The 26,180-nt window shown below is 38.4% G+C and overlaps 1 protein-coding gene across 3 annotated transcripts in view; it reads right to left on the reverse strand.

Moving 5' to 3' along the window:
* Positions 1 to 20,960, reverse strand: part of TLK1 (tousled like kinase 1) — a 62,374-nt gene extending 41,414 nt beyond the window's left edge. The window contains exons 1-2 of one of the 3 annotated variants that reach the window (XM_018072513.2): positions 20,803 to 20,960; positions 1,292 to 1,410 (exon numbers count right to left, since the gene is read on the reverse strand). In XM_018072513.2, the coding sequence (XP_017928002.1) occupies positions 1,292 to 1,405 (114 nt within the window). In that variant the 5' untranslated portion in view covers positions 1,406 to 1,410; positions 20,803 to 20,960. Of the gene's footprint in view, positions 1 to 1,291; positions 1,754 to 20,602; positions 20,698 to 20,802 lie in introns of those variants that run through there. The other 2 variants (XM_018072514.1, XM_008931022.2) reach the window with 2 other exon arrangements.
* Positions 20,961 to 26,180: the final 5,220 nt, after the last annotated feature.

Here is a 26,180-nt window from a genome sequence, read left to right on the forward strand (position 1 = left end):
AATAAACAAAGATGGGCCAGAATTACTGTGTTTGTCTCTATCTAATTATAATCATAAGATACAGCAAGTATACACTTTTGCAGTCATAATGAGAAGGCAATTAAACAGTGCATCAACCTCACTTTGTCAATCCAACCTATTTCCTTCCCCTAACTATTTAACTCATTTCTTGGTTAAGATGGAACTAACAAGTGATAGGCCACCTTTTTACAGCTTTGTGACAGTTACCTTCATGTCACTCTCAAAAACAAATTAAGATACAATGCAAGACCACTATACAATAATTTCAATTCTTTATAGTTTCTTAATAGTCATCAATGTCTCCAGAAATTTCATCAATGTCTGCTATCAGGAAGTATTTTGTTCTGTGATCTGAACTGGTAACTACAATACAGCATAGGATGTGAAAAACACTTCAAGTTTGTGTAAAATACTTCAAATATAAGGACACTGCAAATACTTTGGAAACAGAATTCAGAAGTACTTTGGTCATGAGGGAGATGTGCCTAAAAAATAAGAATTATATTTTTTTATTATCAGTTTATTAAGTACTACACTTGATGAAGAACATTCAAATGCATAAATACAAAATGGAGTACCTCTGCCTAGGCAATAGTATTGCAGAAATCAGTCTTGGAAGCTGAAGCTAGTAACTTGAACAGAATTTGCAATAAAGGCAAATTTATTTTGCAGAGGTATCAACTGAAGGGTAATATACAACATATGGAAGGTAATTAAGTTCCGCTATTCAATGTTCATAAGGTTCTTCCTGAGGTGGTGTATCCTGGCTTAGATACTAATGGACAGACTGCAGAAAGTCTACAATGAAAGGATACAAATGTCTGGAAATGCTGAAATCATTTGTTAATCTAGATGTATCAATCATCAGAAACATTTAATCTTCAAAACAGAGGTTGCACCAGATTCCCTGTGTCTATTTCAAGCTGAACAGTAAGTAGATGGCCCACTACAGAAGGGACAACTCAACTTAAATAGTGGGAAAATCTTCCATCTCTGATCACATGTGCACTACAGCAAAACCACAAAAGTGCCTAGATAAGCTCTTTCTTTGGCGTTTTTAAGAACAACTCAATGCCCATGTCATAGAAAAGTTCAGGATAACCAATCCTATCTCAAAGCAAAATAACAGACTAACAAGGATTTTTCTGAGAGCCTCTTCCAACGCAGTGCTTTTTCAAGTAAATCACATGGACAATATGCAAGTGAGACAGCGTGAGACAAATAAGTATTTCAAAGACGGCAGATCTGAATGACTGTTCTCAGGACTTACTTTAGCTCCAACACTGCAACTTCCAGTACTCCCAGTGCTGCCACTTACTACTCCTGTAAATCTTGCCTCTAACAATTCTTGTCTTCTTGGGTCCAGGCTATGAAGTTCATCCATTGCTCCTGAAAAAGATACATAAATTCATCATATTTCCTAATATTTGAAGTGGAGTATTCTACAAAAAAGCCAAACATACCACAGGCCTATGCAAAGAAAGGATTTATATCCTCAACTTGACAATGACTCACTATCTGTTACCTAATAACCAATGCACTCAATTAATTACAGAAAATTTGTGGGAAGTTCTATGCATCAGAATAGCCTTGTCAATTCTGGTGAAAACCAGAACCTGTTAGAGGCGTGTAAGAGACAGAGCCTGCAGTATGCAATACGCCAACCAGGCAATTATTTATAGATTAAAAAACTAGCTGACAGGAGCAAAATATTTTCCAGCATAAAACCTCCCAATTCTGCACTGCATTCTGCAATGCTCTTGTTTTCCATATATTTAAACCGGTAAGACTATCAATGTTCAAGATCAACAAGTAGGAATCATAGGAAAAAAAAGAAAATCAGAAGGCAGATCACAGTCCTCAACACATGCAAGGGAACATACTGTTATATGGAGGCCTGAAGGGCAGAGAAGGAGGGAGCAGGATCAGCAACAAAAAAGGAGCCAAAGAGTAACAGACCCTTGTGCAAGCGGTGGCTTTGACAGTGCCCTGTAAAACGGGGTAAAGCAGTGCTGCTGGAATCAGCAGGGAAAGTAAGGTGGAAGGAAATGGAGGAACAAAAGGAGTTTCTGATGAGCTCAGTCTACATGAGTAGGCTGCAACATGATGTGCAGCTTTCTAATTTGTATTTAAATCACTTACGGCTGTTTAATGAGTCTGAAAGATGATCCAGACAAATAGTCTTCCGTATTTACACAAACTGCATTCTTTTTTGTTTTTATCTCTTCAACTACTTGAACATTCAGTTTATCTTCAAATGGAAACATTTCAGCTGCTTTATTTTAAATAAGATAATTAAGGTTAAAGTCTTTATGCACTATTTTAATAGTATATGCCTCAAGTACCACATAGTGATATAGTCTCAATCTTTTCAACTAAGACACAATACGTTGGTGCTTTTCAGTCCCAGAGGACAACACAACAGTTCAGAAAGGAATGGTGCTATGAAGAAAAGCTTTTGGAATTCTGTTTTCATGAGTTTAAATGCTACTGTGAACCTCTACCCACCAGCTAAGCATTCTGACAACCAAGGTATCAATGTAGCTTTTTCCACACTTTTTTATATGGCTCTTGGGTATCTCAAAATCTTTAGAATTCAAGACCTTGACAGATCTTTCTGTACCAGACACCATGGCCACTCCTGGCCATGCAGCAAATCACTCCCTTCCCCCCCCCCCACCTTCCACTGGTAGGGAGAGCAGTGGTTCTGCTACTTGGCTAATTCAAGTTGCCCTTGTTCCTGTGGGAAGGCAGATGATGGCGACTGTGGTGTCAGTGCTCCTTTATCACGGGGCCTGGCAACAGACCTCCTCTGATGGAAGGAAACCACACCAAGACACAAACAGTAGGGAGACATTCAGGAAGTGTGTTGGTGACAGAGCCTTCTTTTGAAAAAATCAAACCGCAAGTGGCAGGTTGAGGATACCACATCTTGTTTCTAGGCATAGGGAGTTTACCCAGATGCAGCCATATACAGAGCTGGAGGACTCTTTTCCAGCAATGCAGGGGAATTACACAGTTTGAAACTGCAGCTGGCTTATCTGCAGTTTTAATGCTGCTTCTGAACTTGCTTAGTAAAAATTCCTCCAATTTCTACATACTTTAGACCGTAAACTCTCTGGCTTAAAAACTGTTTTACTATGTGTATGCTTAGTGCAGAACAATCAGGAATTCTCTTTAATTCTTGCTTCCTAAAATGTGCTTTCAAGGGTTTCTATTACAAATTGTACATTTCTCATACACACAAAAATGGACTGTGCAGCAAGGATTTTTTTTTTTAAAAGCAGATGTGTACAGTCTTCTAGTATATATGTAATCTCTACCTTAATGGGAAAGTATTGCTCTGAAAAAGTGTAAAAAATTAATCACACCAGATTTGTCAGGCAAGTTTAAATGACCATTATTTTCCTTCATAACAGTAAGTGTTTAAGTGCATGCCACTGAAAAAAACAATTTTTGTTTACCAAAGTAAACCATTTAGTGAAATAGGTCTAGCAATATTTTGATTTATTATCCTATTTGATAGTCACCACCTGCAGAAGTTCAGAGCTTAGTTAAAAGTACTGATGTAACTCCAGCAATTACAAAACCATGTGTACATTACAGAAACAGATACTACCATATCCTACATTGTTTATTTTATGAAATATGGGAAAACAAAAATCATTGTGGATTGCTAAGGCTCATCTGAAGTACTGCAGAATAAAATCCTCCTGCAGGTCTCGTGTATTGTGTGTAGATAGTAATGCACTAAATAGATCAGCACCTCTGGGTTAACTCACTGGTCAGAACAGTGATGTGGCAGGGTAGAGGGGCAATCCACAGCACAGATGAAATACAATCCCCTTTTTTTTTTTGCCCAGATTTTGGAGCCTACATACACTAATGAATGCACTATATTCTCTTTACTATTTTTGCTGCTATCATTGAGGGGTTTATTTTGGTTTGGGTTTTGCTATTGTTAAATATCCAGAAGCAAACAGCAACACATACTCTGCCATCTTTGTGATTTGATTTGAAAGACAAGACAGAAAAGCTGGATTCAAACCTTCTTTTAACAGAGAGTAAATCCCAGGAAGAATCCCACCAACTGCCTTGCTCATTCATGTTGTAATTTAAAATTACTCCCCGAAACAGCTATTTCTTCAAAACCATGCAGTTCTGTACAATCCTTCAGTTCTCAGCACAAGTTATCTACTTTTAAAGGTACTGTCAGCTCTAAGGCACTTCATGTTAGGGACAAAAAAAATTTTTTTTATATTACTGGAACTATATATTATATGTGACATATAATTTTCTCAAACACCAGATTTTATAAATTCTCCTGCTCATTGAATGCCTTTGCTCACAAGACTAACAAAACTTACAGTTTCGAAAATATACCCAGACTTCTTTCTTGAACTAACTTTATTCCTACACCTGAAAGCCAACTCACTAACTCAAAGGACATGCAATCACATTACACAACTACTTACAGCATTATTTACACCATGATGCTCAAGGAAACACTGGTATTGCTACCACCTACTGCCATTCAAACTTGTACCATCTTCCAAAGAGACTTGGAAGTTTAACTGAAATTCACAGAAGAGCCCTACAAACACTACTGTTCTTTATTTCTTGTAAACACCACAGATTTTTGAATGCTTTGTCTAATAGTTTTTTGGGTTTTTCACATTACCAACAATTTCTAGCTGTTGTGGTTTTGGGGATTGGTGGTATTCTCCATATTAATTTATCAGAACCATACACAGCCTCTCCTCTAAAAAGTAATATAAAATATACAGGTATCTTGTCCTGAAAAGGACACTTTCAGCAAGAACTCTTTTGAAAAGAACTCCAAATTCCTCTGATAATTTGTTAAGCAATGGGGTATGTCAAAAGCCAAAGTTATGAATCAGAGAAGCAACTTGAAAGCTTTTTCATGGCATTTGGTATAATCAATTACACTGAATTCTACCTTAGCAAAACAGAGATGTCAGGATTCAGAGGATTCTCCATGGTAGTTTGATTTTTTCAGAACCAGTGACCAGAAAACAATGAAGTGAACTACACCTGTACCCCAAGGCACCCCACCCCCAAATAGACAAATACTTGCAAACAATCTACTTATTTAACCAAGTACTTGCTCATACCTCAGTAAAACTGACATTTTAGGAGAAAAAGTTTAGTAGAGAGTTGCAACTGCAAGTCTTCATCATCTAAAACTGCATCTTTTGTAATACTCTTGTACTATGGTCTCTATCTTGAGCACAACTAGACTACACATAGCAGCGCTGAAGATTCAAACACAAAGGCTTGATAGATCAGACATATTTTTCTTTTCCACTAAATATGGAATCAAGTTCCACAACTCAGTGTTTATCTTTGAATCTCTTATTACCCCGAACTGACTCTTGTTATCTGGCAATCAATTACAGCTTTGAGTTGAAGAAAGATCAACAGCTTCACACATTGTCAGCTTTCTACAATGAAGATAAAGTTCATTATGCAGAAGCCAGATTCTTCTTAGAACAACTCTCCAGATTAGATTGAGGCCCCCCTTTCCTGAATTCAAGGCCAGCACAAACCACCTTTCACTTAAGCGAAAGCCATACTGGTTTGGTCTGGTTTCTTTAACGCATTTATATGCATATAGCTTTTAATGCCAAAGCAAAATACTTCAACACAGAGACCTATCTGTTGAATAGAAATGGACAGTTCAACAATAGCCCAAATGTAAATTGAATTTCCTGACGTGCTCCTATTAGGCGCTCAGAGTTTACGGTAGCACACACAGTATGAAAGTTATGCCTAATGTATTTTTAGGAACACTTCACATTAACACTGATAATATTGCCACCATGTAGTCTCTTCACTGACAGTAACATACTTTAGATTAGTAATCCTAATTAATATACAGCTAAAAGGGCAAGGGGTGAGAAAAGAAAGGGTTGGGGGTGGGGGTGTACACATTTCGAACAGAAGGAAAAGCAGGCTGGAAACCAGCTTTTTTTTTGCCCCCCTTCCTTTTTTTAAAAATTCAAGATTCCTTTAAAGGTATCAAACCAGACTTAGAGCTTGGTAACCACTGGTTAACAGCACTGCAATGCAATCCTTAAAGTCCTTAAGTAACTGTTTATTTCAATTTGGAATATCCTAAATTGCATTATCTCATTATGTTTATGCTCTAATAATTTAATTTTGTAACAATTGAGTATGACAGCTCTTGCCATGCTAGAATACATGTTTATCAGCAGGTAAAAGGAAGGTTTTAAAATATCAAATGCAAAACAGACTACAGAAAATTACTACAACCAGATTTTTAAACCCTTGAGCAATCTCTTAAAAAGAGGCCACACTACTACTTTTCTTCATTCATCAACATGAAGATGCATGTTGCCTCTGCATCCACACATATTTCCTTTTAATTGAGCTATTATCTTGTTTCATTTCAGAAAAAAAAAAAATCAACCCAGACCAAAAACAAACTGTGCACTCAACTTCATTCTTCCTTCTTATCTTTCTGAAACTCTGGACTTCCCTTATTGCGGAACCAACCAGAAAGGACTTTTTCATTTCCAGGAAAATAAGGTAATGAAGCTAATACTTCTGCCTCCAAGAAAACAAACTATTTGGTATTATGTAGTTAGGTAAATGTTAGCAAGTCACCATCATGTTTATCCAGGTCTCTTCCAGATTAGACTTTATATATGCTTCAGTACCTTATAAAAGCCAATGGAGAATAAAGCGACCCAGAACAAGTTGTCAGTGAAGGAACAGAGGGAGCACTAAAATACAAACCTAATCAAGTGAAAAAGCACGACAAACCAAAATACATTACAACATCAAACTGCATGGAGTGAATGCAAATTGTGACTTGTAAATTGGAACAAATGACACCTGTTCAACCTAAAGTAGAACATTTGGGCTGTCAGACTGAGAAATTAATAAAAAGACCCCAAAAGGTTGACCTGTTCTGCTTAACAATGTCTTGAATAGTTTCTCTTCCACAGTTTTTTGGGGAGTCACAGAAAATAGAATTGGAAACAGCCTTGAAAACTACTAACGTGCTAAGAAAACGAGTTGAGATGGTAGTACGATGGCATAAAGCCAAGTAGTTTTAATTTGAGAAGAGTTCAATTTCAAGGTAACAGCAAAAACACAGCCCATCCTTAGCAGAAGGCTTTGAAGTACATCATCACCTGAAGTCATTTAGTACCGCGGCCTCAGAAGTCAAGAAGGTCCCATTCAACCGATATCAGCAGTCAGAAGGGCAGACAGTAAGAGACAATCTCTGAGATTTAAAGTAAAATAAACAAACAAACAAGAAAATCCCAAAACTATAGTTACATTCTAATAACAGCTACATAACCAAAGCCTAGAGGACATAGCTTACCAATGTCCCAGCGTTCCAGCTCTTCCAAAACACTTAACTAACAGTTACAGATAGTCCTGTAACAAAGTTAAACCTGGAAATTTAGAAATACTTAAAATGACTGACTTTCCAATGAACAGGATTAACTTCTTTTACAGAGGACTACATAGCTACTATAACCTCCAAACAACAGGTAACATGAAAAAGTTCAGGGGACTACATTCAAGTTGAAAACCTTCACTGTAGCCGAAGCAAACAGTGGCAGTTGATGAAACAGAAAAGGGTAAAACTCATGTTCAAGTGAAATTAGCTGTTTGAAAAGATTGTAAGAGATCAGAAAATTCTAATGAGAGACACATCTAAGCCCAGGGTCAAGAAAGAACAGAATCCATTTAATTAATCAAGAGTCATTTTAAAGCACAGTGAAAATACAACATTTCTCAGCACCTGAGAACACTGAAATAAGTAACACAGTAGACACTTCTGTTTCCTAACAAGGACACCCCCTACCACTACTAAGGTCCCTACCTGAACTTAACATGCTTTTCTTACTAATCTAAACAGAGTTTTTATTCCACTAACTCATCCTTCTAAAATGAGAAAGACTGTGTCCACAAGAACAGACAGCGAAAGGTGGGTAAGCAAAAGGTGACTACTGCTGACAGGGGGCTGAAGAGTAAAAGAAAGGAGGGAAAAAGCAGGATAATTAGCAGACAGATCAGGCTTTAGTCTCCATAAAACCTGTGGGATAATAAAATCTAACTGGAAAATTTTGGCCTAAAAAAGCACAACTATGGTAAATCTAACAAAGTATAAGAAAAAAAAAATCTCTATGAACACAAAAAGACAGCAGTTTTTGACAAGTATTATAAATTTATACCTGCTGATTACAGTTTGATAATTGCTGGATGCAAACTTGTTAAAATACAAAGCAGAGAATATAAGGTTTTTCTGATGGGGAGAAAAAAAAAAAACCACAGTAAACTTCTGACCTATTTCCCATGAACTAAAGAGTTGAAAAGGAAGTGCATTTTGGATAGGTTGTTGGGTTACCTGGACTCCATCATTCAAAATTAATTCTTCTGGTGTTAAAATAACAGGAAAGTATTTCCTGTGTCCCTTCTCTCCCCAAGATGCAGTAGTCTATTTCCTTATGCAAATCTTTTTAAATTTACTGTAGTTTACTTTTTTAAAATGCTGTTTGAACACTGTTTATTTCACTTTTCCCAACAGTTCAGCTGTCCAGAAATTTGATCTAAAATGAAGAAAACTTTGGCTGCTGGATAGATAAGTAATTTCCTGCAAATCATTCTACAACAGAAATAATTTCTCTAACACTAAAAAAATTTGTAATTATCTTTAGACTTCATGTCTGTGCTGCCAGTTTTTGGATTTCAATTTTCTGGCCAACAATCTGGAAAAGAAAAGGGAATTACAGAGAAATATGTTTCTGAGTGAACCTCTGCTAACACCTTTAAGAAAGACTTATGAATAAACCACTTGGGCCATCTCCAGATCAGCTAGGAGACATTTGTGGGTAATGAGACATTTGTGGGTAACAATTTAAGAATGTTTAATTCTCCCTGCCTTTCAGCTGGGCGCTATAATCTAAGGATCTCTTGAGGATTACGTGTCTCATCAGATGGCTGTAGGAAGCAGAGGCAGAGATGAACTTACAAGTTCCCTACCAATGCCTTGATTTGGCCACAAACCAACAACATATTCTCCTGTGAGTGGGTATATGCCACAAGGACGTTATGCCACTCAGAACGGCTCATTCAGAGCTCAGGGAGTGACTCATACGACTGAGAGGACAAGAGCTCCCCAGGGTCTATTCTATTGTAATTGGGGCTAAACCAGGCATGCAACTATGTCCAAGGCAATATCCAGTAATGTCTCATTTCTGACTAGGTCCTCTACCAATCCTACCGGTTGGAAGTACAGCTGAATTGCTGAAAGCCACACGTGGCTAAAGAGCAATGCATGGGCCTCCTGAAGCAAGGAAGAACTCAGATATTTCTGACTGACAGCATCTCCCCTATGTATTGCACACAAGTAATTGCGCTTTCCTTCAACACCACAGACAACATTGCACAGATGTAAATACAACCTGTCTGAGCTGTACCACAGTACCCAAGAAAGACAATGTGCCACCACTAATGTAGGAAATAGAAAGACTTGAAAAGGAAAAAAAAAGAAACAACTGATTGAGTACCATTAAAAATTACGATCCAAACTTAAAAAATGATAACGTGTATGTCTATGACAGCTTTCAAGACTGAAGTCTGTCTAACAATTAATGGTGCTGATGGGTCTGAAAGCTACCAAAGTTTTTTTGCAACAATGACATGGTGTGTCTCATTTCAATCTTGTTTATTATTCAGAAAATAAGTCAACATTTATTTTTATTTGCCATGTGAAAACATACAACAGGTCAGTTTTCAGCCAAATTTTTCTTTCTGCTAGCTTTTCCTGAAGGGATTCTTCACCAATCAAATTTTTCTCATCTTGCCCCAGAAATTATTATGCCATTATTTTTGCAGTGGGTTTTTTTTTTTCATATTAGTGATAGGAGTTGGTAAGTATGGAATAATTAATAAAGATATAGCACAGAACATTCAACATGGCATCTACCTATCCATTTCCGAAACTTTGAATATAACTCCATGTGCACTGTGTACAGGAAGCGTTAGCATAGCAAAGACTGCTATGAGCAACAGAACCACGACAAGGTCCTTCCTGAGTCTGTTGAATAATGCTTAATGTGATGAATGAAGGGAAATTAAGGGAATGAAGGGAAAAAGGACAACTGAAAGAACATTTCCTCCTGTACTCAGCACTGGTGAGGCCACACCTTGAGTACTGCATTCAGCTCTGGGCCTCTCACTAAAAAGGACATTGAGATGCTGGAGCATGTCCAGCAACGGGCAACAGGGCTCATTAAAGGTCTAGAAAACATGTCTTATGAGAAGCAGCTAAGGCAACTGGGTTTCTTTAGTCTGGAGGATTTTGGGGGGGACCTCATCAGCCAGATAGGTGGTAGTCTCCCTTGAGGTGTTTAAGAGGTGTCTGAATCTGGGTGATATGGTTTAGGGGTTACAGTGATAGTGCTGGTTTGATGGTTGGACTGGATGATCTTGAAGGTCTCTTCCAACCTTGATGATTCTATGAATCTCTAGTACTAATATCTCAAATGCTGTTTATCTTGGAGTTGCCTCAACAGCAGTGAGGAGGCTACATTTTGAAGACTGCTATCATTGTATTTTCCTCTCCTTTGCACACCTTAACTACTGAATTCAACAGATCGGTTCATAGGCACTGTAACAGAAACCTCTGCTGTGCCCCACTGCAGAACAGTCCACTTGCAAGAATTCCCCACATCCAAAATCCCTCTCCCTTCTAATCTCTTAAAAACAATATTATGCAATATCAGAGTGTACTGCCTGTGTCAAAATACCAAACTCCAAGATCTTTCCCCATCATGAGAGCCCTCCTATATCAACAAAACAGAAAAGTCACCACAAAAAATACACTACAGAAAAGCAGCAACAGTGAAAAATATCCCTTTTGGAAATGCCCTAATTTAAAAGACTTACTCTGAACTCACACAGTTAGGAGTTTAAATAATAAAGAATTTGCTAAAACCAGATATCTTAAGTTGCTGGCTACAATACCATATGCAGAACAAGCCTAACAAAGAAGTCAACACTAAACATGTACAAACCACACAGGTGATATCCTGAATGTGTTCACTACAAGGAATGGTATTCTTTCCTTTGAAACTTGTTGCTATGTAATCCCAAGTGTCACGTTTACCTGCTTTTTCTAAAGGCCTGGATTCCTCACTTGCAATTGTTCTCTACATTATTCCGAACTGCAAAGAGCAAGCAAAGAGCAGGTTCTGATTTGGCAGAAGGATTTTGGTGGTTTTTCAACACCATCAACATCTACCATTTAACAGCAAAGTGTCAGAGCCAGTGTTTCAAAGAAACAAGTAGGTTTGTTAACATAGTCCTGACTGACCATTTTGCACTCTTCATGCTAAAGACAGTGATACTGGAGATCAGGTTTATTGACTAGTTTTCTCTCACAGTCTAAAGTACTGCTCTAAGCATTTAGTCTATTTAGAACACATACTGTAGAACAAATGCATCTTCAGTAAAACTCATTTTTAATGACAGCATCTGATTTGAACATCTGCTACAGTGACAGAATAATCAGAGATACAAAGCCCTCTTTTAAAGTGCTTTTAATAAAGTTTTGTTCCAGACAACTGTCAGTTTTGGCAGCAACTGGATAGTCAACTAACACATCCTCCTCATGTTTCTTGTCATCTCTGACCACTATAAGTCCATGTATGCATAAATGTGACACTAACCTCTCTAAAGTCTCCCAAAAAGCCTTAAACAATCACATCTAGGTCCCATGGAGCTTTCTTTTGGAAAGGAATGATTTATTACACAGTTGTAAGGTCAAAAGCAGTAACTTTTCTTTCTTCGGAGTTAAAAACAATGTTCTGGTTAAGAAAAAACAACAGTAAACGCATTGTTTCATGACCATATGTGACCAAGTTAGAAGAAAGGTTAAAAGAAAATATGATGGTGCCCCTTTGGGTTGCCTTTGTCAATCAAAAATAAAAAAGTCCTTGCTAGTGTCCCATTGAGCAGTATCAGTGTTGATGTATTATACTGTACCTACTCCCACTGATCAATAAACAAATATACAATACACAGACAAGTTTATGCTTACTATCGCCCTATAAGGTAAGAAAAGCCTGTTTATATTTTACAGAAAGTACCTATCATCTTGGACAAAGTTACACAAGACATCTGTGGCAGAACACTAAAAGACTGCCTGTCTAGGTAGCAAACATCTGCCTTGAACACAACATTATGTCAAGAGAGATAAAAACTAACAGCCTGGGCTGCACATATGCAGGTGACATGCTGCCTGCCTATCTCTACCAGCTTCCTTTCCATCTATGTAGGGAAATCTGCAGCAATTACTGTTGCTTCCAGACAGCTCTGTAAAAGGTATCCAAACAGAAAGAGAGCAGGAGAATTTGCCCATTTCAGCTGCAAAACCAGATGCTCCCTGTCCCCTTGGGGAAGAGGCAGCAAGCAGGGAGAAGCACATTGCAAGTTCATGGGTCACTTGTTGGTGATGTAGACTTAACAGGTCACAAGATAACACCACTTTTGTGATACTCTCAAAAACTGCATCCCATGCTGAACAAAAGCTTGCTACATTCTATCCCTCCATTCAATTCCATGATGAAAAGGACTAAAAGCAAGGAGTAGTCCTGAAGAAGAAACATCTACATAGAGAGATGCCAGAAAGTACAGCAAATTTCATTTGCTGCATTCAGTTATAAGGAAACAAACTGAGAGCTCTAAACGCCTGAGTCCACGAAATGGCTGTTCTGCAAGAATTTAAAATGGCACAGGCCTTTTGCACATATCAAAAATAAACAGTAGTTTCTGATATCTGAGGAAGGAGTGGAAAAGAAGTTAAAAGCGGAGGTCGCCTATAAAGCAGGAAGAGAGCAAGCAATGCCTCTTACCACAGGGCTTTTCGTTCTCACCCCTGCTCCTCAGAAAAAGTAAACTATGAAGGAAGAAATATAAGTTGTGCAGCTTCTCCCCAAATAATTTTTTTAAGTTATCCATAGAGTAGAAAGGCAGCCCAAACCCCCTCAAAAATTTAATAGAATAAATTTATCTTATTTTTCTGAGTTACAATACTAGTCATTTAGTATTTGAAAGCTGTATTTGTGTCAATAGAAGTGTATTTCGATTGTTAATTCCCTGAACTTCCTAATCTCCTTAATTCTGTAGCTCCTACTGCCATTTCTACCCCCATGATCTTCAAAATCTCCCAAGCACAGCCAGACCCTCAAAGCAAGTGTTCTGCTCCCCAAAGCACGCAGGACATAAATGGCTGACCACAGTACATAAATCTTAACCTATATTGTTCTTGTCATTACATGGCAAGGAATATGCTACAAATAAGAAATTAAACAAAAAAAAATCCAGAGTCTTTACAAATATATTAATCTATTTCACTCACTACATTGTGATCAACTAAAATTTCAACCTCCATATAGTTTTAACATCAAACATGCAAACAACCTCATTACACATCTAAGATTAAACTGGAACAGTGAATTCACCAATTGTAATCATAAGATTCATTAAATATTTTGGTTTTTGAACTATTTTTAACCATTTTAAGGAAAAGATATTAACCTCAAATAACACCATCAATTTCCTCCTTTCAAAATACCTGTATGGCTCACTCAGCATAGAAACTACAAAAAAATGAAACAGAAATAACTTAGCTAAGAGATTTAGACTCCAGAATCACGAGATCCACCAGAAACCACCACACCACCAGACAGCTCGTGTATCAGGGATCCTGTCCCCTGCGCTGAGCAGACCGTGTTACCTGCGAGATGGCTTCCTCTTGGAGGCACCCTGCCTAGGTGGTGCTCAGAGAATCAGGCACCTAGATACTGTTCCTTAGGTTTTTGTGGGGTTTTTGGTTTTGGGGGTTTTTTTGTTGTTTTTTTTTTTTTAATTTGCAACTCAAACAGCAGCCTCTGAACTGACAAGACAATCCAAACTTCACTGCATAGGGGAAGAAACTCATTTCTTTAAAGTCCCCTATAGGGAGGAGCCTCTCAGAATATGACTACACAAATTACACACACACAAAGCTGACTTGCTAATGACTACACCTACATTTTCCTGCGACCTTGCAGCATTGCTCCCATTCTACAGGCAGAGAAAAAGTAAGACGTGTATGAAAGACATTAATCAGCAAAAAATCAAATTTAAGGCTACGCAGGGAAAATATTTCAAACTTTTTACTCCTTCTTTCTACAGCACAGCTACAAAGCCTGTTGATACTAGGAGCATACATTGAATTCAGTTGCAACTTTGAGTACTGAACATTTTTAAAAACTCAGAACCCGCCCAGTTCACACACAAAGAAACATCCTATGTAATCATCTGTCAAAAATTCAGTTTTAGTGTTGCTCAGCATTATCATTAAAGAAATTTGCATTACAGGCGTTTCTCCTATCCAGCGTTCATTGCCTAATTTTAAACCAGCTTTCTTTTCTGCTATACTATCACTTTCATTCAAGTTTTAGAAAAAAACAGAAGGAATTCTCACTCCTTTCAACACCGTCCCTTCCTAAGAAGTGTCCATCTGGTTGGTTAAGTGAACCTCATAGAACAAAGTCTGCAATCATGTGAATAAAATTTCATAACATAAATGCAGTTAAAGCCCTGAGGGCAACCACAAATTGGAAAGAGCAGTTATAAGCCTTTGATACTGCAAACTGAAAAACAAAATAATATTGTCAGGTATATATTCAAAACATACTTCAAGACACTAGTAAAAATACTTCTGAGTAATTAGCATCATGCACCCTGTAGAAGCACCTGAACACTCCTAGTACTTATTGCCCTTTCCTTCTTAAAGGATAGGGACGTTATACTGCCTTCTGTGGACCACTGCAGGCATAACTTAAGCAAAAACAAGTGTGATTCAACATCCCCTCCCCAAGATGACAGAGCAGGATTTCTCCTTAAAATAGCTCACACCAGAGGCAGGGGAATTCCTTGGATGGTTAAAGTGGGTTTCATGGAGCCTACTTCCTGCAGCTGATTTGAGAGAGACAGAACAGACCGTGCTACCAGGAGGCAGCAGCACACCTTACTAACAGCTGACAAATCGGGATGCACATTTAACACAACTTATCCACGCTCCTGACTTTAGGGTATCTATTAACCACACGGAAAATGTTATAGAACTGAATACATCTATCACCAAACCTATGATGGACTTAATAGAGGATCCAGAACCAAACCAGGCTTACCACTATCAGTGAGAAAAGGCAAACAGTCCAAATGAGACCAGGGCCTCTACAGTCAGACACGGCAAAGGCCCTGACGAGTCTCCAGGTGCATGGGGGTACCTGACACACACACCACACGCCCACCGCAGCCGGCTGCTTTAGTGGCTATCTCAGTGACAAAAACACAACTCAAATTTAAGCACTACTCAAAGCAACTGAATAATAACACACCAGCAAGGAGGAAGTTTCACTAACAGCAGTTCCCCAGAAGCACAAGCAGCTGAGTTGGAGGCCACCCTCCTCATCCTGCCCGTGCCCAGTGGGAGCCACCGCCACTGGCAGGGCTGACACACACCATGTGCCCACAGAGGTGGCAGCCACGGCCTTGCAGCTTTTGCATTGCCACAGGAAATATGGACATGTGATAAAGTCTACACACAGGAAAACTTCTAAATACAAGGTAGCAAATGTCAACTGAGTACACCAGGTAGGTTTTGGTGTAACTATTAAAATAAAATCAGTTTAGTCTCTAATGAAACTCTTTATATCCCTAATAGCTAGTCACACAAGTAGTTACTTGAAACACTAATTCACTGCTTTCACATAACAAAATATTGCTCTGCAAGTATTACATGGTTATACATTTGGTTATTTACCAAATGAAAAAACTCCTACTAAAAATGCCTTAGTTTTTCAGAAATAAACTTTTTCCCTCACTACCTTTGGATCACTGACACAACAAACTCAATAGATTCAATGACTCAAAGCATTTCTAATAACCTGTCTTGACTTAAACCTAAAAAGTATGAGGAATTTCCATTACTGAGGACTGAATAAAATACTAACAAAATCTGTTATTTCCCCAAAATTTGGACCATTACCCACAACAATCTTAAAACTAGATTTTTGACACTTGAGATAAACCAACATTCCTCTCTAGTCTTTCCAGACACAAGCACCTGTGGTTGTGAACTCCTAATTGCATGAAGCACTCACCCTTGCTGTCAGCACTACAGCGGGAGAGCTCCCACATGGTGATGTGCCGCGGGATACAAGAGGAGAGATTCCCGGGCAGATCCTTGCGCAAGTGTGTCACCCAGCGCACCTCCAGCGGAAGATGGGAGATCAAATACCCGGCAGGTTCCTGCTCCTACCGTATTGACCCATCCCCTTTATCTAAGACTGTCCTCCCTCCAGCAATATCAACAGCATGCACAAATAAAAGCTGAGCAGGGGCACCAGTGTTTAGAGAAGCAAAGGGGAAGCAGAGGAGCAGGATGAGACTGGAGGTCACCCTTGCGGCCCAGCACCAGTCAGGAAGGGAAACTGGCAGTGGGAGGAGGCAAGCTGAGCGACCTGATCTGGGAGAGAGCACACACCCCACCCAGAGACAGCAGGAACAGTGGCACACTGCCAAACTCTGAAACTTCTGACAGTCACTGGTGCTGCTGCCTCATCACTTGCTTCCCTTAGAAAGACGGAATTCCAAAACCACAAGAATAACAACAAAAAAGTAAAAATAGCAGGTTTTTTCCTTTTTTTTTTTTAACAAACTTAAAGAAAAAGATTTAAGGAAAACAGCAGGAAGGTAGTGTTAGATGCTGGCAGAGACTGGTGCCTGTTGGTTGCACTTCTCTAGAAGAAAAAAAAACAAGTGAAAGGCTCCAAGAGAACAGCAAGCTGTGATTTAGCCAGGAGAACAAATCAGGTCAACTTTCAATTACACGATACAGAGGGGGAAAAAAACCAAAAACCATTGCTATTAAGGTAATTTACTGGAAATTATTTCACTGTTGTTGCTTCAATATTTCATACCCAAATTATGATATATGTTGCAAGTATAACAAATAGAGATAAAATACAAGAAATACAATACTAATATGTAATCTAATACACAACTAGGTTGTTGTGAACTCTACATGTTTCTGTTCATCTGTTTAAAAGTGAACTGCAATACAAAAAGCTAAAATTCATGATATGGCAAAACTGGCATGATTAATCCAGCTGCCAAATTTTGTAACATCTGCAATATCAGGTTTAACAAAATTACAAATCTGAAAAAATGAAGCAAGTTTTTAACAAGTATGTAATAAGAAACAACAGAAAATTAGAACAATTTTACTAACAAGTAGTTGAAATCTTTGCGTAAGCTTAGCTTGTTTAAGAGACTGCTGTGGGGAATGCAGGGTCCTAACCACAACATTAGTATTCCTAATAACAAAACAGCTTGTCAAGACAACATTTTGTGTGTATATAAAAGTGTGTACATGCAGGACATGTAAAATTGCCTCTTCCCTAATACTAACCACTTGCACCTTCTGGACATGTAAGCATGTATCAAACAAGTAACTGAAAAAAATATCATCTATGGATGCAGAATACAAAATACCCTCTAACAAGGAGGACCAACATGATACTTGCCTTTCCTAGTTTGAATACTGATGTAACTCCTCTTAGGCATTATTTGTATCACAATCACTTAACAATACAATTTAATTATAAAGAGGCAATATGTAATCTGATAAGTAAATTAAATAAGCAATGAACTTCAAAAAAGCAATCACATACAGAGGCAATACCATGCACAGTAAAAGTGTTTTTAAAATCTCATTTAAAAATTTTAAACCTGCATCTCCAAGAACTGCTTCTATTTGAATCCTATGGTAACTGAAAAACTGAAATCCCACTCCTCATAATAATCCTTCATAATACTAAGAAAAAAGGTACTATAACAACAATTACTCTACCTTATTCAAAGTTAAAGTCTGTAGAAAACTTACAAGAGAGCCTCTTACAGTAACTACTGAAACTAAAATGCAACATTAATAATCAAAAAGTTTCTAAAACATGTATCAAAGACACAGCAACCACTCCCAAACAGCCACCAGTTCAAAGAATAACTGATTTGTAAAAAAACACACCAAAAAAACCAAACAAAAAAAACCAAACAAAAAATCTAGTAATATTGACAAAACTACTCTTTATAATCACCACTATCATAGTTAAAAAAATCACTTTAAGAAGATAATCACATTCCCTAGATATTACCACTCTTGGACATTCTACTGATGTTGAAGTGAATATTATTAATAATGTGTGGATTTTATTTTCAATTGCTTTATAATGAAAATATCAACTTATTAAAGGACATTACTTTTCTCACCACTTTTACTAGGAATAACCTAAGAAATAACAAATGCCATAACGTCCCTGAGGACAAAACTAGCCACAAAGAGGGCATTAGTGTGCACACATTAAAAAATTGGCTTAAGTACTGCTGCAAAATTTAGGACAAAACGTGGAACCTATGTGAGAACAAGTATTCACTACAAAAAACAATATTTACCAAATACAGCTATGCAGTGTACCGGCCTGATTAGTCTAAGCCACAGGAGTGAAAAAAAGAAGTATCACAAATCCTACTTGTAGCATCATCTGAAACCATCTCCATAGAATCAAGAGGCCAATGAGTTCTGTAGTGGAGAACAGAAATGGGAAATACCTCTGCTGTTAAATCTACATGATCCCAAGGGCATCAGAGACCCAGAGAGTGAAGATCAGCATCTAAATTATATTCTTTCAGACTTGCAGGACTTATGAAAAGTAACTTATATATTTATTTGTAGCATTACTTTCCAATTTGTTGCCCTTAAGCATATAGTTTAGAAGTTCTATTACTTACAAAAAAGAAAAAAACTTGCAATCCACCAAAAGCTACAGCTGCAAGACACGGTGATTGAAGTATCTAAATGCTTTCAGCTCAAGGTACAGTTGAAAATTAAATAGCCAAAAGGTTGGGTGCATCATACAACAGATTTTTCTAAAAGCACTAGGATTTCCTGTTATTCCTAAAAAAAAAAAAAATTTTCTTATTTTTCTCTTACAAGTATAGATCTATTAGAAGTCCATAGAAAGGGAATCTAGTACTCGCCAATTCCCCAAATAATTATGGTCAGGCTTTATTTCCTGTAAAAGGCACTCGAGTTTCTTACCACCATCCTCATTTCTTAAAATCTGAAGTACAGAGTGCTTTGTTCTTAAGGACATTATAAAGAAAGCACTGTAGCCTTTAAGTTTCCACCCACCTAAAACTCTGCAGATATGATCAGGCAAGATAACATCGCTTAATGCTCCTGCTGCCACCTCTCAGCAAGCAGAGGTGGTCCTAGGGAATACCAACCTCCTCTCTGATGTTCTGTTTCACGTAAAAGCTCCAGTAAATTAACTTTCCCGCTCTAAATTGACCAGATTCCCATCACAGTCGTGTAGCCACTCAACAACCCCTAGCTTTTCCTCTAAATCCTTGGAGGACACTGTCAGCCTCGCAGCCTCTCCAGCTAAAGCTATTGAGCACAGGGCAGATAATTTTTCTTATTTGTGTATTTTAAAAATACGCTCCAGCATTAAATGTTTAAGCTAAGCTTGGAGCGATAAGAATCTACAGTGAGGTTTAAAGTTTATGATCTATTAAATTCGTACAAGGGAAAAACACATCCAAACGTTATAAATTTTAATGCTCTGCTGGCAGCCAAACCATCACATCATGGGAAGCTGCTGGTGAGCCGCCTGAATCGGAGTTCTGAAGCACTTGATCAGCTTTCACCAGCAACTACTTCTGCCATTTTCATTTGTTCAACCATTTCAACAGTTGGTTCAGAACTGGTAAAGAGCAACTGACAATTCAGAAAGGAGGGAAGGCTGGCTTTCTTTTCCAAATGATGAACAAGAAGGAATGGTGACTGGATTTGATCTATTAACTCCAAATCTCACAAGGCACAGCGACCAGAAAAAAAATGACTCATTTTACAAACAACAGACAATTCTACTTAATCTGGTTTAAATGCAAAACACATTTGGATATATTTGTTTCTTCTATGTATGTAGCACAATTAGGATTCATTTTACTTAGCTAACAAAGTAAGCTAAAAGCTGTCTAAAGCATGGGGAATTATGTTTCTTAAACATTAAGAATCTAAGCTGCATAACTACCTAAATAAATGCATATAGATGTGTATCCTCCCACCTAGCAAGAGGTATGATCAAATTAGACCAATTAGAATCAACTTTTCTTTAGGAAAAATAATTAAGCACAAATGCAAAATAAAATTAAAAACAATTATTTAATCAGGGTTTCCTGTTCACTGATTTAAGTCATGATTAAAATTAGTAATATAGTCACTCTGATTTCAGTCAATCCCTCCAGCATGGACCGACCCCGAAGGCTCCCACAGTCTCAGCCTTTCCCCAGCATCTTCAGCATGTCCAACCTCATTTAGGACCTTCTGCTCCATTCTTCTGAGACTAAGTTTGACTGAGGTGGATTAAAGCTTACAAGCTTTAATGTTCCTGCCACCTACCACATCCTCACCAGGGAAAGGCTGGTTGCCAGGACTTTTCTGTTGGCATATCCCAGCATTCTGCTCAGGAATGAAAGAAAGGAGTAAGACCTCCAGAGAGAAGGTGACTGGGAAGGAAGTAGACCCTTACTTCCTATCCCAAATGGAGCATCTCAGTAAGGATGGAGTCACGATGATAGGAAATGTAGGATCCAAAATACCTTCTGATACTCACTAACACTTCCCTACTGCTATAGAACTCGATCATTAAGTACTGAACCTAAAGTGATAAAGTGCAGTACTCCTTCCTTGTTATCTTCAGCTACTATTAGGAGTTTTCCACTTGCAAGTCCTCATGAAAAAACTGGGTTCTATTATGGCAGCCAGCTTCTGTTTAACTGCTCTCCAACGATCACAACTGAAGTACTGGCATTCTCAACAGAAACCCTGACCACTCTGCTTCCCCTACCCACCTTAATATCCACTCAGAGCAACCTGGCAAACTAAATTTCCCTTTTCCTATTTTACGGCTGAAACACACCAAGCCAAACAGAAGGAAGTTTATAAATACAAAGTTTTTCTTCCTCCCACTTGTGTGCTTTTATGCTTTTTAGCTACAGTTCAGGAAATACTCTACTTCATAAACACAATTTACTAACTTCAGCATTTTTTCTTGTGTAAAAATCTCAGCATGGAAGCAAAAAATTTAGTATGAGAGTAAACTGCAAGTACTACTTCAAAACACAACCTTATACCAAGAATACAAAAAGTATAAAGGATTATTTAAGCTTGTCATATTTCCATAATCTCAATTCTTAAGGTAGCAAAATTCTATATGATGCATATATATAAAGTAGTCTTTCTCAGAAGTCCCAACAGTATTTTGCAATCGTTTAGGATTACCAGGCTCTAAGAAAATCCAAAGAAATGTCAAGACTAAAGACTAATTGCAGACCACAGTTATTACTAATAAGCAAGTTTACTTCAGCTTGATTAAGAAAAAAAATTACTTGCTGAAAGAAAAAGCAAACAAGAAGAAAACAGAGAGAGAAAAAAAGAATGAGAGAAATAGCAAGCTTTTTATTTGAATGGAGATAATAATAAATAAGTATAGCCTGTCCTTAAAGATATCAATTCTCTTTCCATTTAAAATGGAATAGGTTAATGGGAAATTCCATTCTAGGTAGCTTAAAACAGAATTAAAATAAAACAATCAGCCAAGTACTAATTTGCTCTATTCGCTACAGCATTGCCTTATAGAAAACCAGATTCAAACAAGGATCTGTATTAAAAAAGGTCATCTTTTCCCATTTCTCATTTGGACATGCTACAAGATCTTGTAAAAATCTGATATAAGCATCAGCTTACCATGAGAAACTCATCTTCGAGAAAGGCAGAAGCTAGAATTTCTTTGTATCACTAGCAGCCCAACATTAGGTCTCACACAACATGCAACATGCTACAGCCAGCCTAAATAACCTTTTATAATTGCTTTGTTCATTCTGAGTAAAAATATACCACCGTTTTTAAATTGAAAGTGTTCCCATTCTTGTCTGCTCCCCTATAAACTGGCCAAATTCATAAAATGTTCAATCTACAGTTGAAAGATAAAAAACAACTTACTAAGAACTTACTCATAAAGCAAATAAAGCAGCTGAGGTTTTATACTACAAGCAAACAACAGAAAACAACAACCCTGGAAGTTTTAATAAGGTTCAGGGCTATGTCCATGGACTAATACATTGTACATAGCATAGGGGACATAACCTGACACCTAGAAACATTTTCTGGACTGAAAACTTAAGGAGGAAATAAACTGTACCTTTATGCTCAGATAGACAACCACTACCCCAATTTAGATAACAATAAATACAAATATGAGACATTTATCAAACTTTAGGAAAAAAGATGTTAGCAACAAAATTTGCTATACCTACAACATTAGTTCTTCAAAGACTGTCAAATACATGTCATAAGTTTATTTACCACTTTGCCATCATATATCAATTTGGGCTCAAATTTGAAAACTGAAATTAGCATTCCTGTTGCAGTAATTCGAAGTTCTATTTGGCATTCTATTTTGCTTTTAGTGAAGTGCTGAAAGCCAACAGCACACACAAAAAATAATTTACAAAGCATTATGCTTGACTGCCAGATACTACAGCACTGCCCAGTGAGCCAACCATGTCCTGGGCTGCATCAAAACAGTGTGGCCAACAGGTTGAAGGAGGTGATTCTGCCCCTCTACTCCACTCTGTTGAGACCCTACCTGGAGAGCTGTGTTCAGCTCAGGGGCCTCAACATAAGGATGTGGACCTGTTGGAGGAGTCCAGAGGAAGGCCATGAAGATGCTGAGAGGGATGGAGCACCTCTACTATGAAGACAGGCTGAAAGAGTTGGGGCTGTTCAACCTGCAGAAGAGAAAGCTCTGGGGACACCTTAGAGCAGCCCTCCAGGACCTTAAGGGGCCAATGAGAAAGCTGGACAGAGACATTTTACAAGGGCGTGGAGGGACAGGACAAGGGACAATGGCTTTAAACTGAAAGTAGGTTTAGATCAGATATTAGGAAGAAATTATTTACTGTGAGAGTGGTGAGACTCTGGAACAGGCTGACCCTCTGGTAATTGTGGCTGCCCCATCTCTGAAGTGTTCAAGGCCAGGTTGGACAGGGCTTTGAGCAACCTGGTCTAGTGGAAGGTGTCCCTGCCCATGGCAGAGGAGTTGGAACTAGGTGACCTTTGCAGTCTCTAAACCCATCTATGAAATCTCTTCTGACTCTGCCTTGTCAGTGATGGCCTGAACATTCCCCGTTTAAGAAAGAGCACTTTCCAGCTATGTGCTTTGGTGTTTTTAGTTACACACATAAAGCAGACAAAAGTCAAGAAACTTCAAACAGGAAGTTGAGTGACTGCAATTACGTGAACTATGGCACAAGATTTATCTACAGAATCAAACATACAGTATGTAAAATAATACTGTATAACAGTCCTCCTAAATTCCTGATAGCATCTCTTGCAGACTCTTGAATAAGTGACCACATATACCACAAATAAGTCATAAGCATGTACAACAATTGACAGAATGACAGCCATTTAGAAGCTATATTAAAATGCAAACAAGAGACAGTTCTTATACAATAAAAGTGTACAGATATTATTGTGTTCAAGTCCATCACATTGCTTTCATTTTAATACCTTAAAACATATATTCAAATCAATACAGCTAAGCAATGATGCCACTCTAAGTAAAGACACAGAAGATAACAGCCAATAGAAAATGCTGCTGCAACGTTGCAGCACATTTTAAAAGACTGAGATATTTTTAAAATATTATTTTCACCCATGTTTTCCATGTAGTCTCTTTTGATACTGGCACAGCATTGGAATTATTTTTTTTCAAATAACTTTGTGCAATAGTTACACATATGTGAGCTTTTCTTTTTGCTTTTTCCTTATGACATATTCAGAGAATATTTTTAGCACATCCTAAATCAGGGTGCTGGGGGTTTCTGTTCTTAATAAACCAGAACCTTTAAATGTCCATATGAGACAGGTGGGCTCATACCAAACCTTCATAGTGGATCACAGGTGAGGTCAAATTGACCACAGCACACGCGATACACTCAGTGAAGGCCTGCATATCTGAAGGCAATATGAACATAACTCTCACAAAAGCCAACCAAAGGGATTTGAATCCACAAATGAGAAGGCCAGGCCGGATGACAAGCTCCGCCCAAGCGCCAAGAGTGCTGTATCTGTAAATATTACCCACTCAAAACAGGCCCAGGTTTTGAGGCATTAGCAGTGATGCAGCTGATCCAGTATGGGCCGGCAGCCCTGCGCACTGCTCCAAAACTCATAACCTCCACTAACATCACAAGGTGTCACAAGTTCAGAATTGATGATGGCACAGGCTCCTATAAACACACTGCACTGCAAATTTTGCACGCTTATTAGTTTGATCCAATATCATTCTTTCACATACACAAGCCAGTGTCTATGAACATACGGACATGTTTATATTTCAGAGCCTACTGCTTTCAGGCAAGACACTTAATTGTAAAACGTACATACATAAAGTAAGCTGTGCTGATAACATCCCACGAGCAAGAACGCAAAACATAAACCCAAGCATGGCTGGCAGCTTATGCTGATTTTCAAATAGAGCTACCTAGTGAGAACATACAAGTAATGCGACCCAGGAACACCGTGCAAATACAGCACATTATAGTACCAAGCAAACACCAAGGTTTTAATCACTCTGTAACCCCTGAACCTGTATCAGAGAATGTAAATTACAGTACCCAGAAAAATCCAACAGCATGAGCCATAAGAAAGAAAACTGTAAAAAGCATCATCATCATCACGTTAAAAATTAATTTCACAATAAAATGCTTTTCCTCGTCTAAATAGAGGTAGTCATGGATCACCATTTTTTGTTAAAATAAACAGATACGTAATTTATGTTGCAATAGTAATTTCAAGCTTGTACAGCAAGTATTCGAATACACCCGAAAATATCCTATGCATACATATTATATGCACGCATATTCATAACAAGAGTTGCAACACCGAAGAAACCTACTCTCAATAAACTTAAAACTACGAATTTGGCTGGTGGTTGTCGTTTTTCTAAGAGCTTCAGTTTCCCAGACAAGACGAGCACAAAATGCCTGCCACTTTACTCAGCATCTTTAACATATACCATAATTCCTTCCCAGGTATTTTCTAGAGCATTTCATGTCAATCTACCTGCAGGAGCGTGTGCAAAAGTGACACCGAGTGATACAAGTCTGACAACTACTGGCGTGGAAAATGGGAGAAACCGGACTGCATTATACGTTTTCAGGATGTCGAATCCCTGTTACCACATCCTTACATCACTTATCAACCAAAAAAAACCCCAACAAAACCCAAAAAGCAAGCAAGCAAGCGGCTACAGGAAGACTTGAAAAACAAAGACTCCCCGTCTTCGCTATTATTTCTATTTTAAGTTAGCAAGTTTCCTGCTTGGGCAATGACGTTTTGCAGATGCTGCAAGAAACGCTACATGGTAATCATTAAACTGGGGCAAATCAAGTAAAATTATACAACTGCTCGGTATGCAAATATCTGTGCATAAAAGTTCTCCTCCGCCACTAACCGGCGTTCAGCAAGTAGTTATTTTAGCTAAAAGCGCCGAGCAATTCACTAGCTGTATAACTGCTACATCTTGTGGCAACACATTTCAACACAGGGAGGAAAAGCAGACAATACCCGAAAGGGAACAGCGAAGGGACTTGTTTGCTCATAACCTTCATACAGATATTCCCTGCAAACACCCACAACACCCTGCTGTCGCTGTCGGTGTAACACAAGAGGGGAGGAGCAGGGGAGGGAGGAGAAAAATATTATCATCGAAGGCGTGATGGAGGACAGGAGAAAGTTGCAGTCATTTCGTGGCGGCCGCAAGGCGCCCTGTCACTTCTGGCCGCAAAACCGGCCGCCCCCGAGGGCGACTTCCCCACGGGGACGAACCTCCGGTGTCGGCCCCTCTCTCCTTCCCACCTCCATGATGCCAAAAGTGCCCGACTCCCTCCAGCGACAACAGCCGCATCCT

This window comes from Manacus vitellinus, unplaced genomic scaffold (assembly GCF_001715985.3).
Source record: "Manacus vitellinus isolate BGI_N305 unplaced genomic scaffold, ASM171598v3 scaffold_22_pilon, whole genome shotgun sequence".
NCBI classification, from domain to species: domain Eukaryota; kingdom Metazoa; phylum Chordata; class Aves; order Passeriformes; family Pipridae; genus Manacus; species Manacus vitellinus.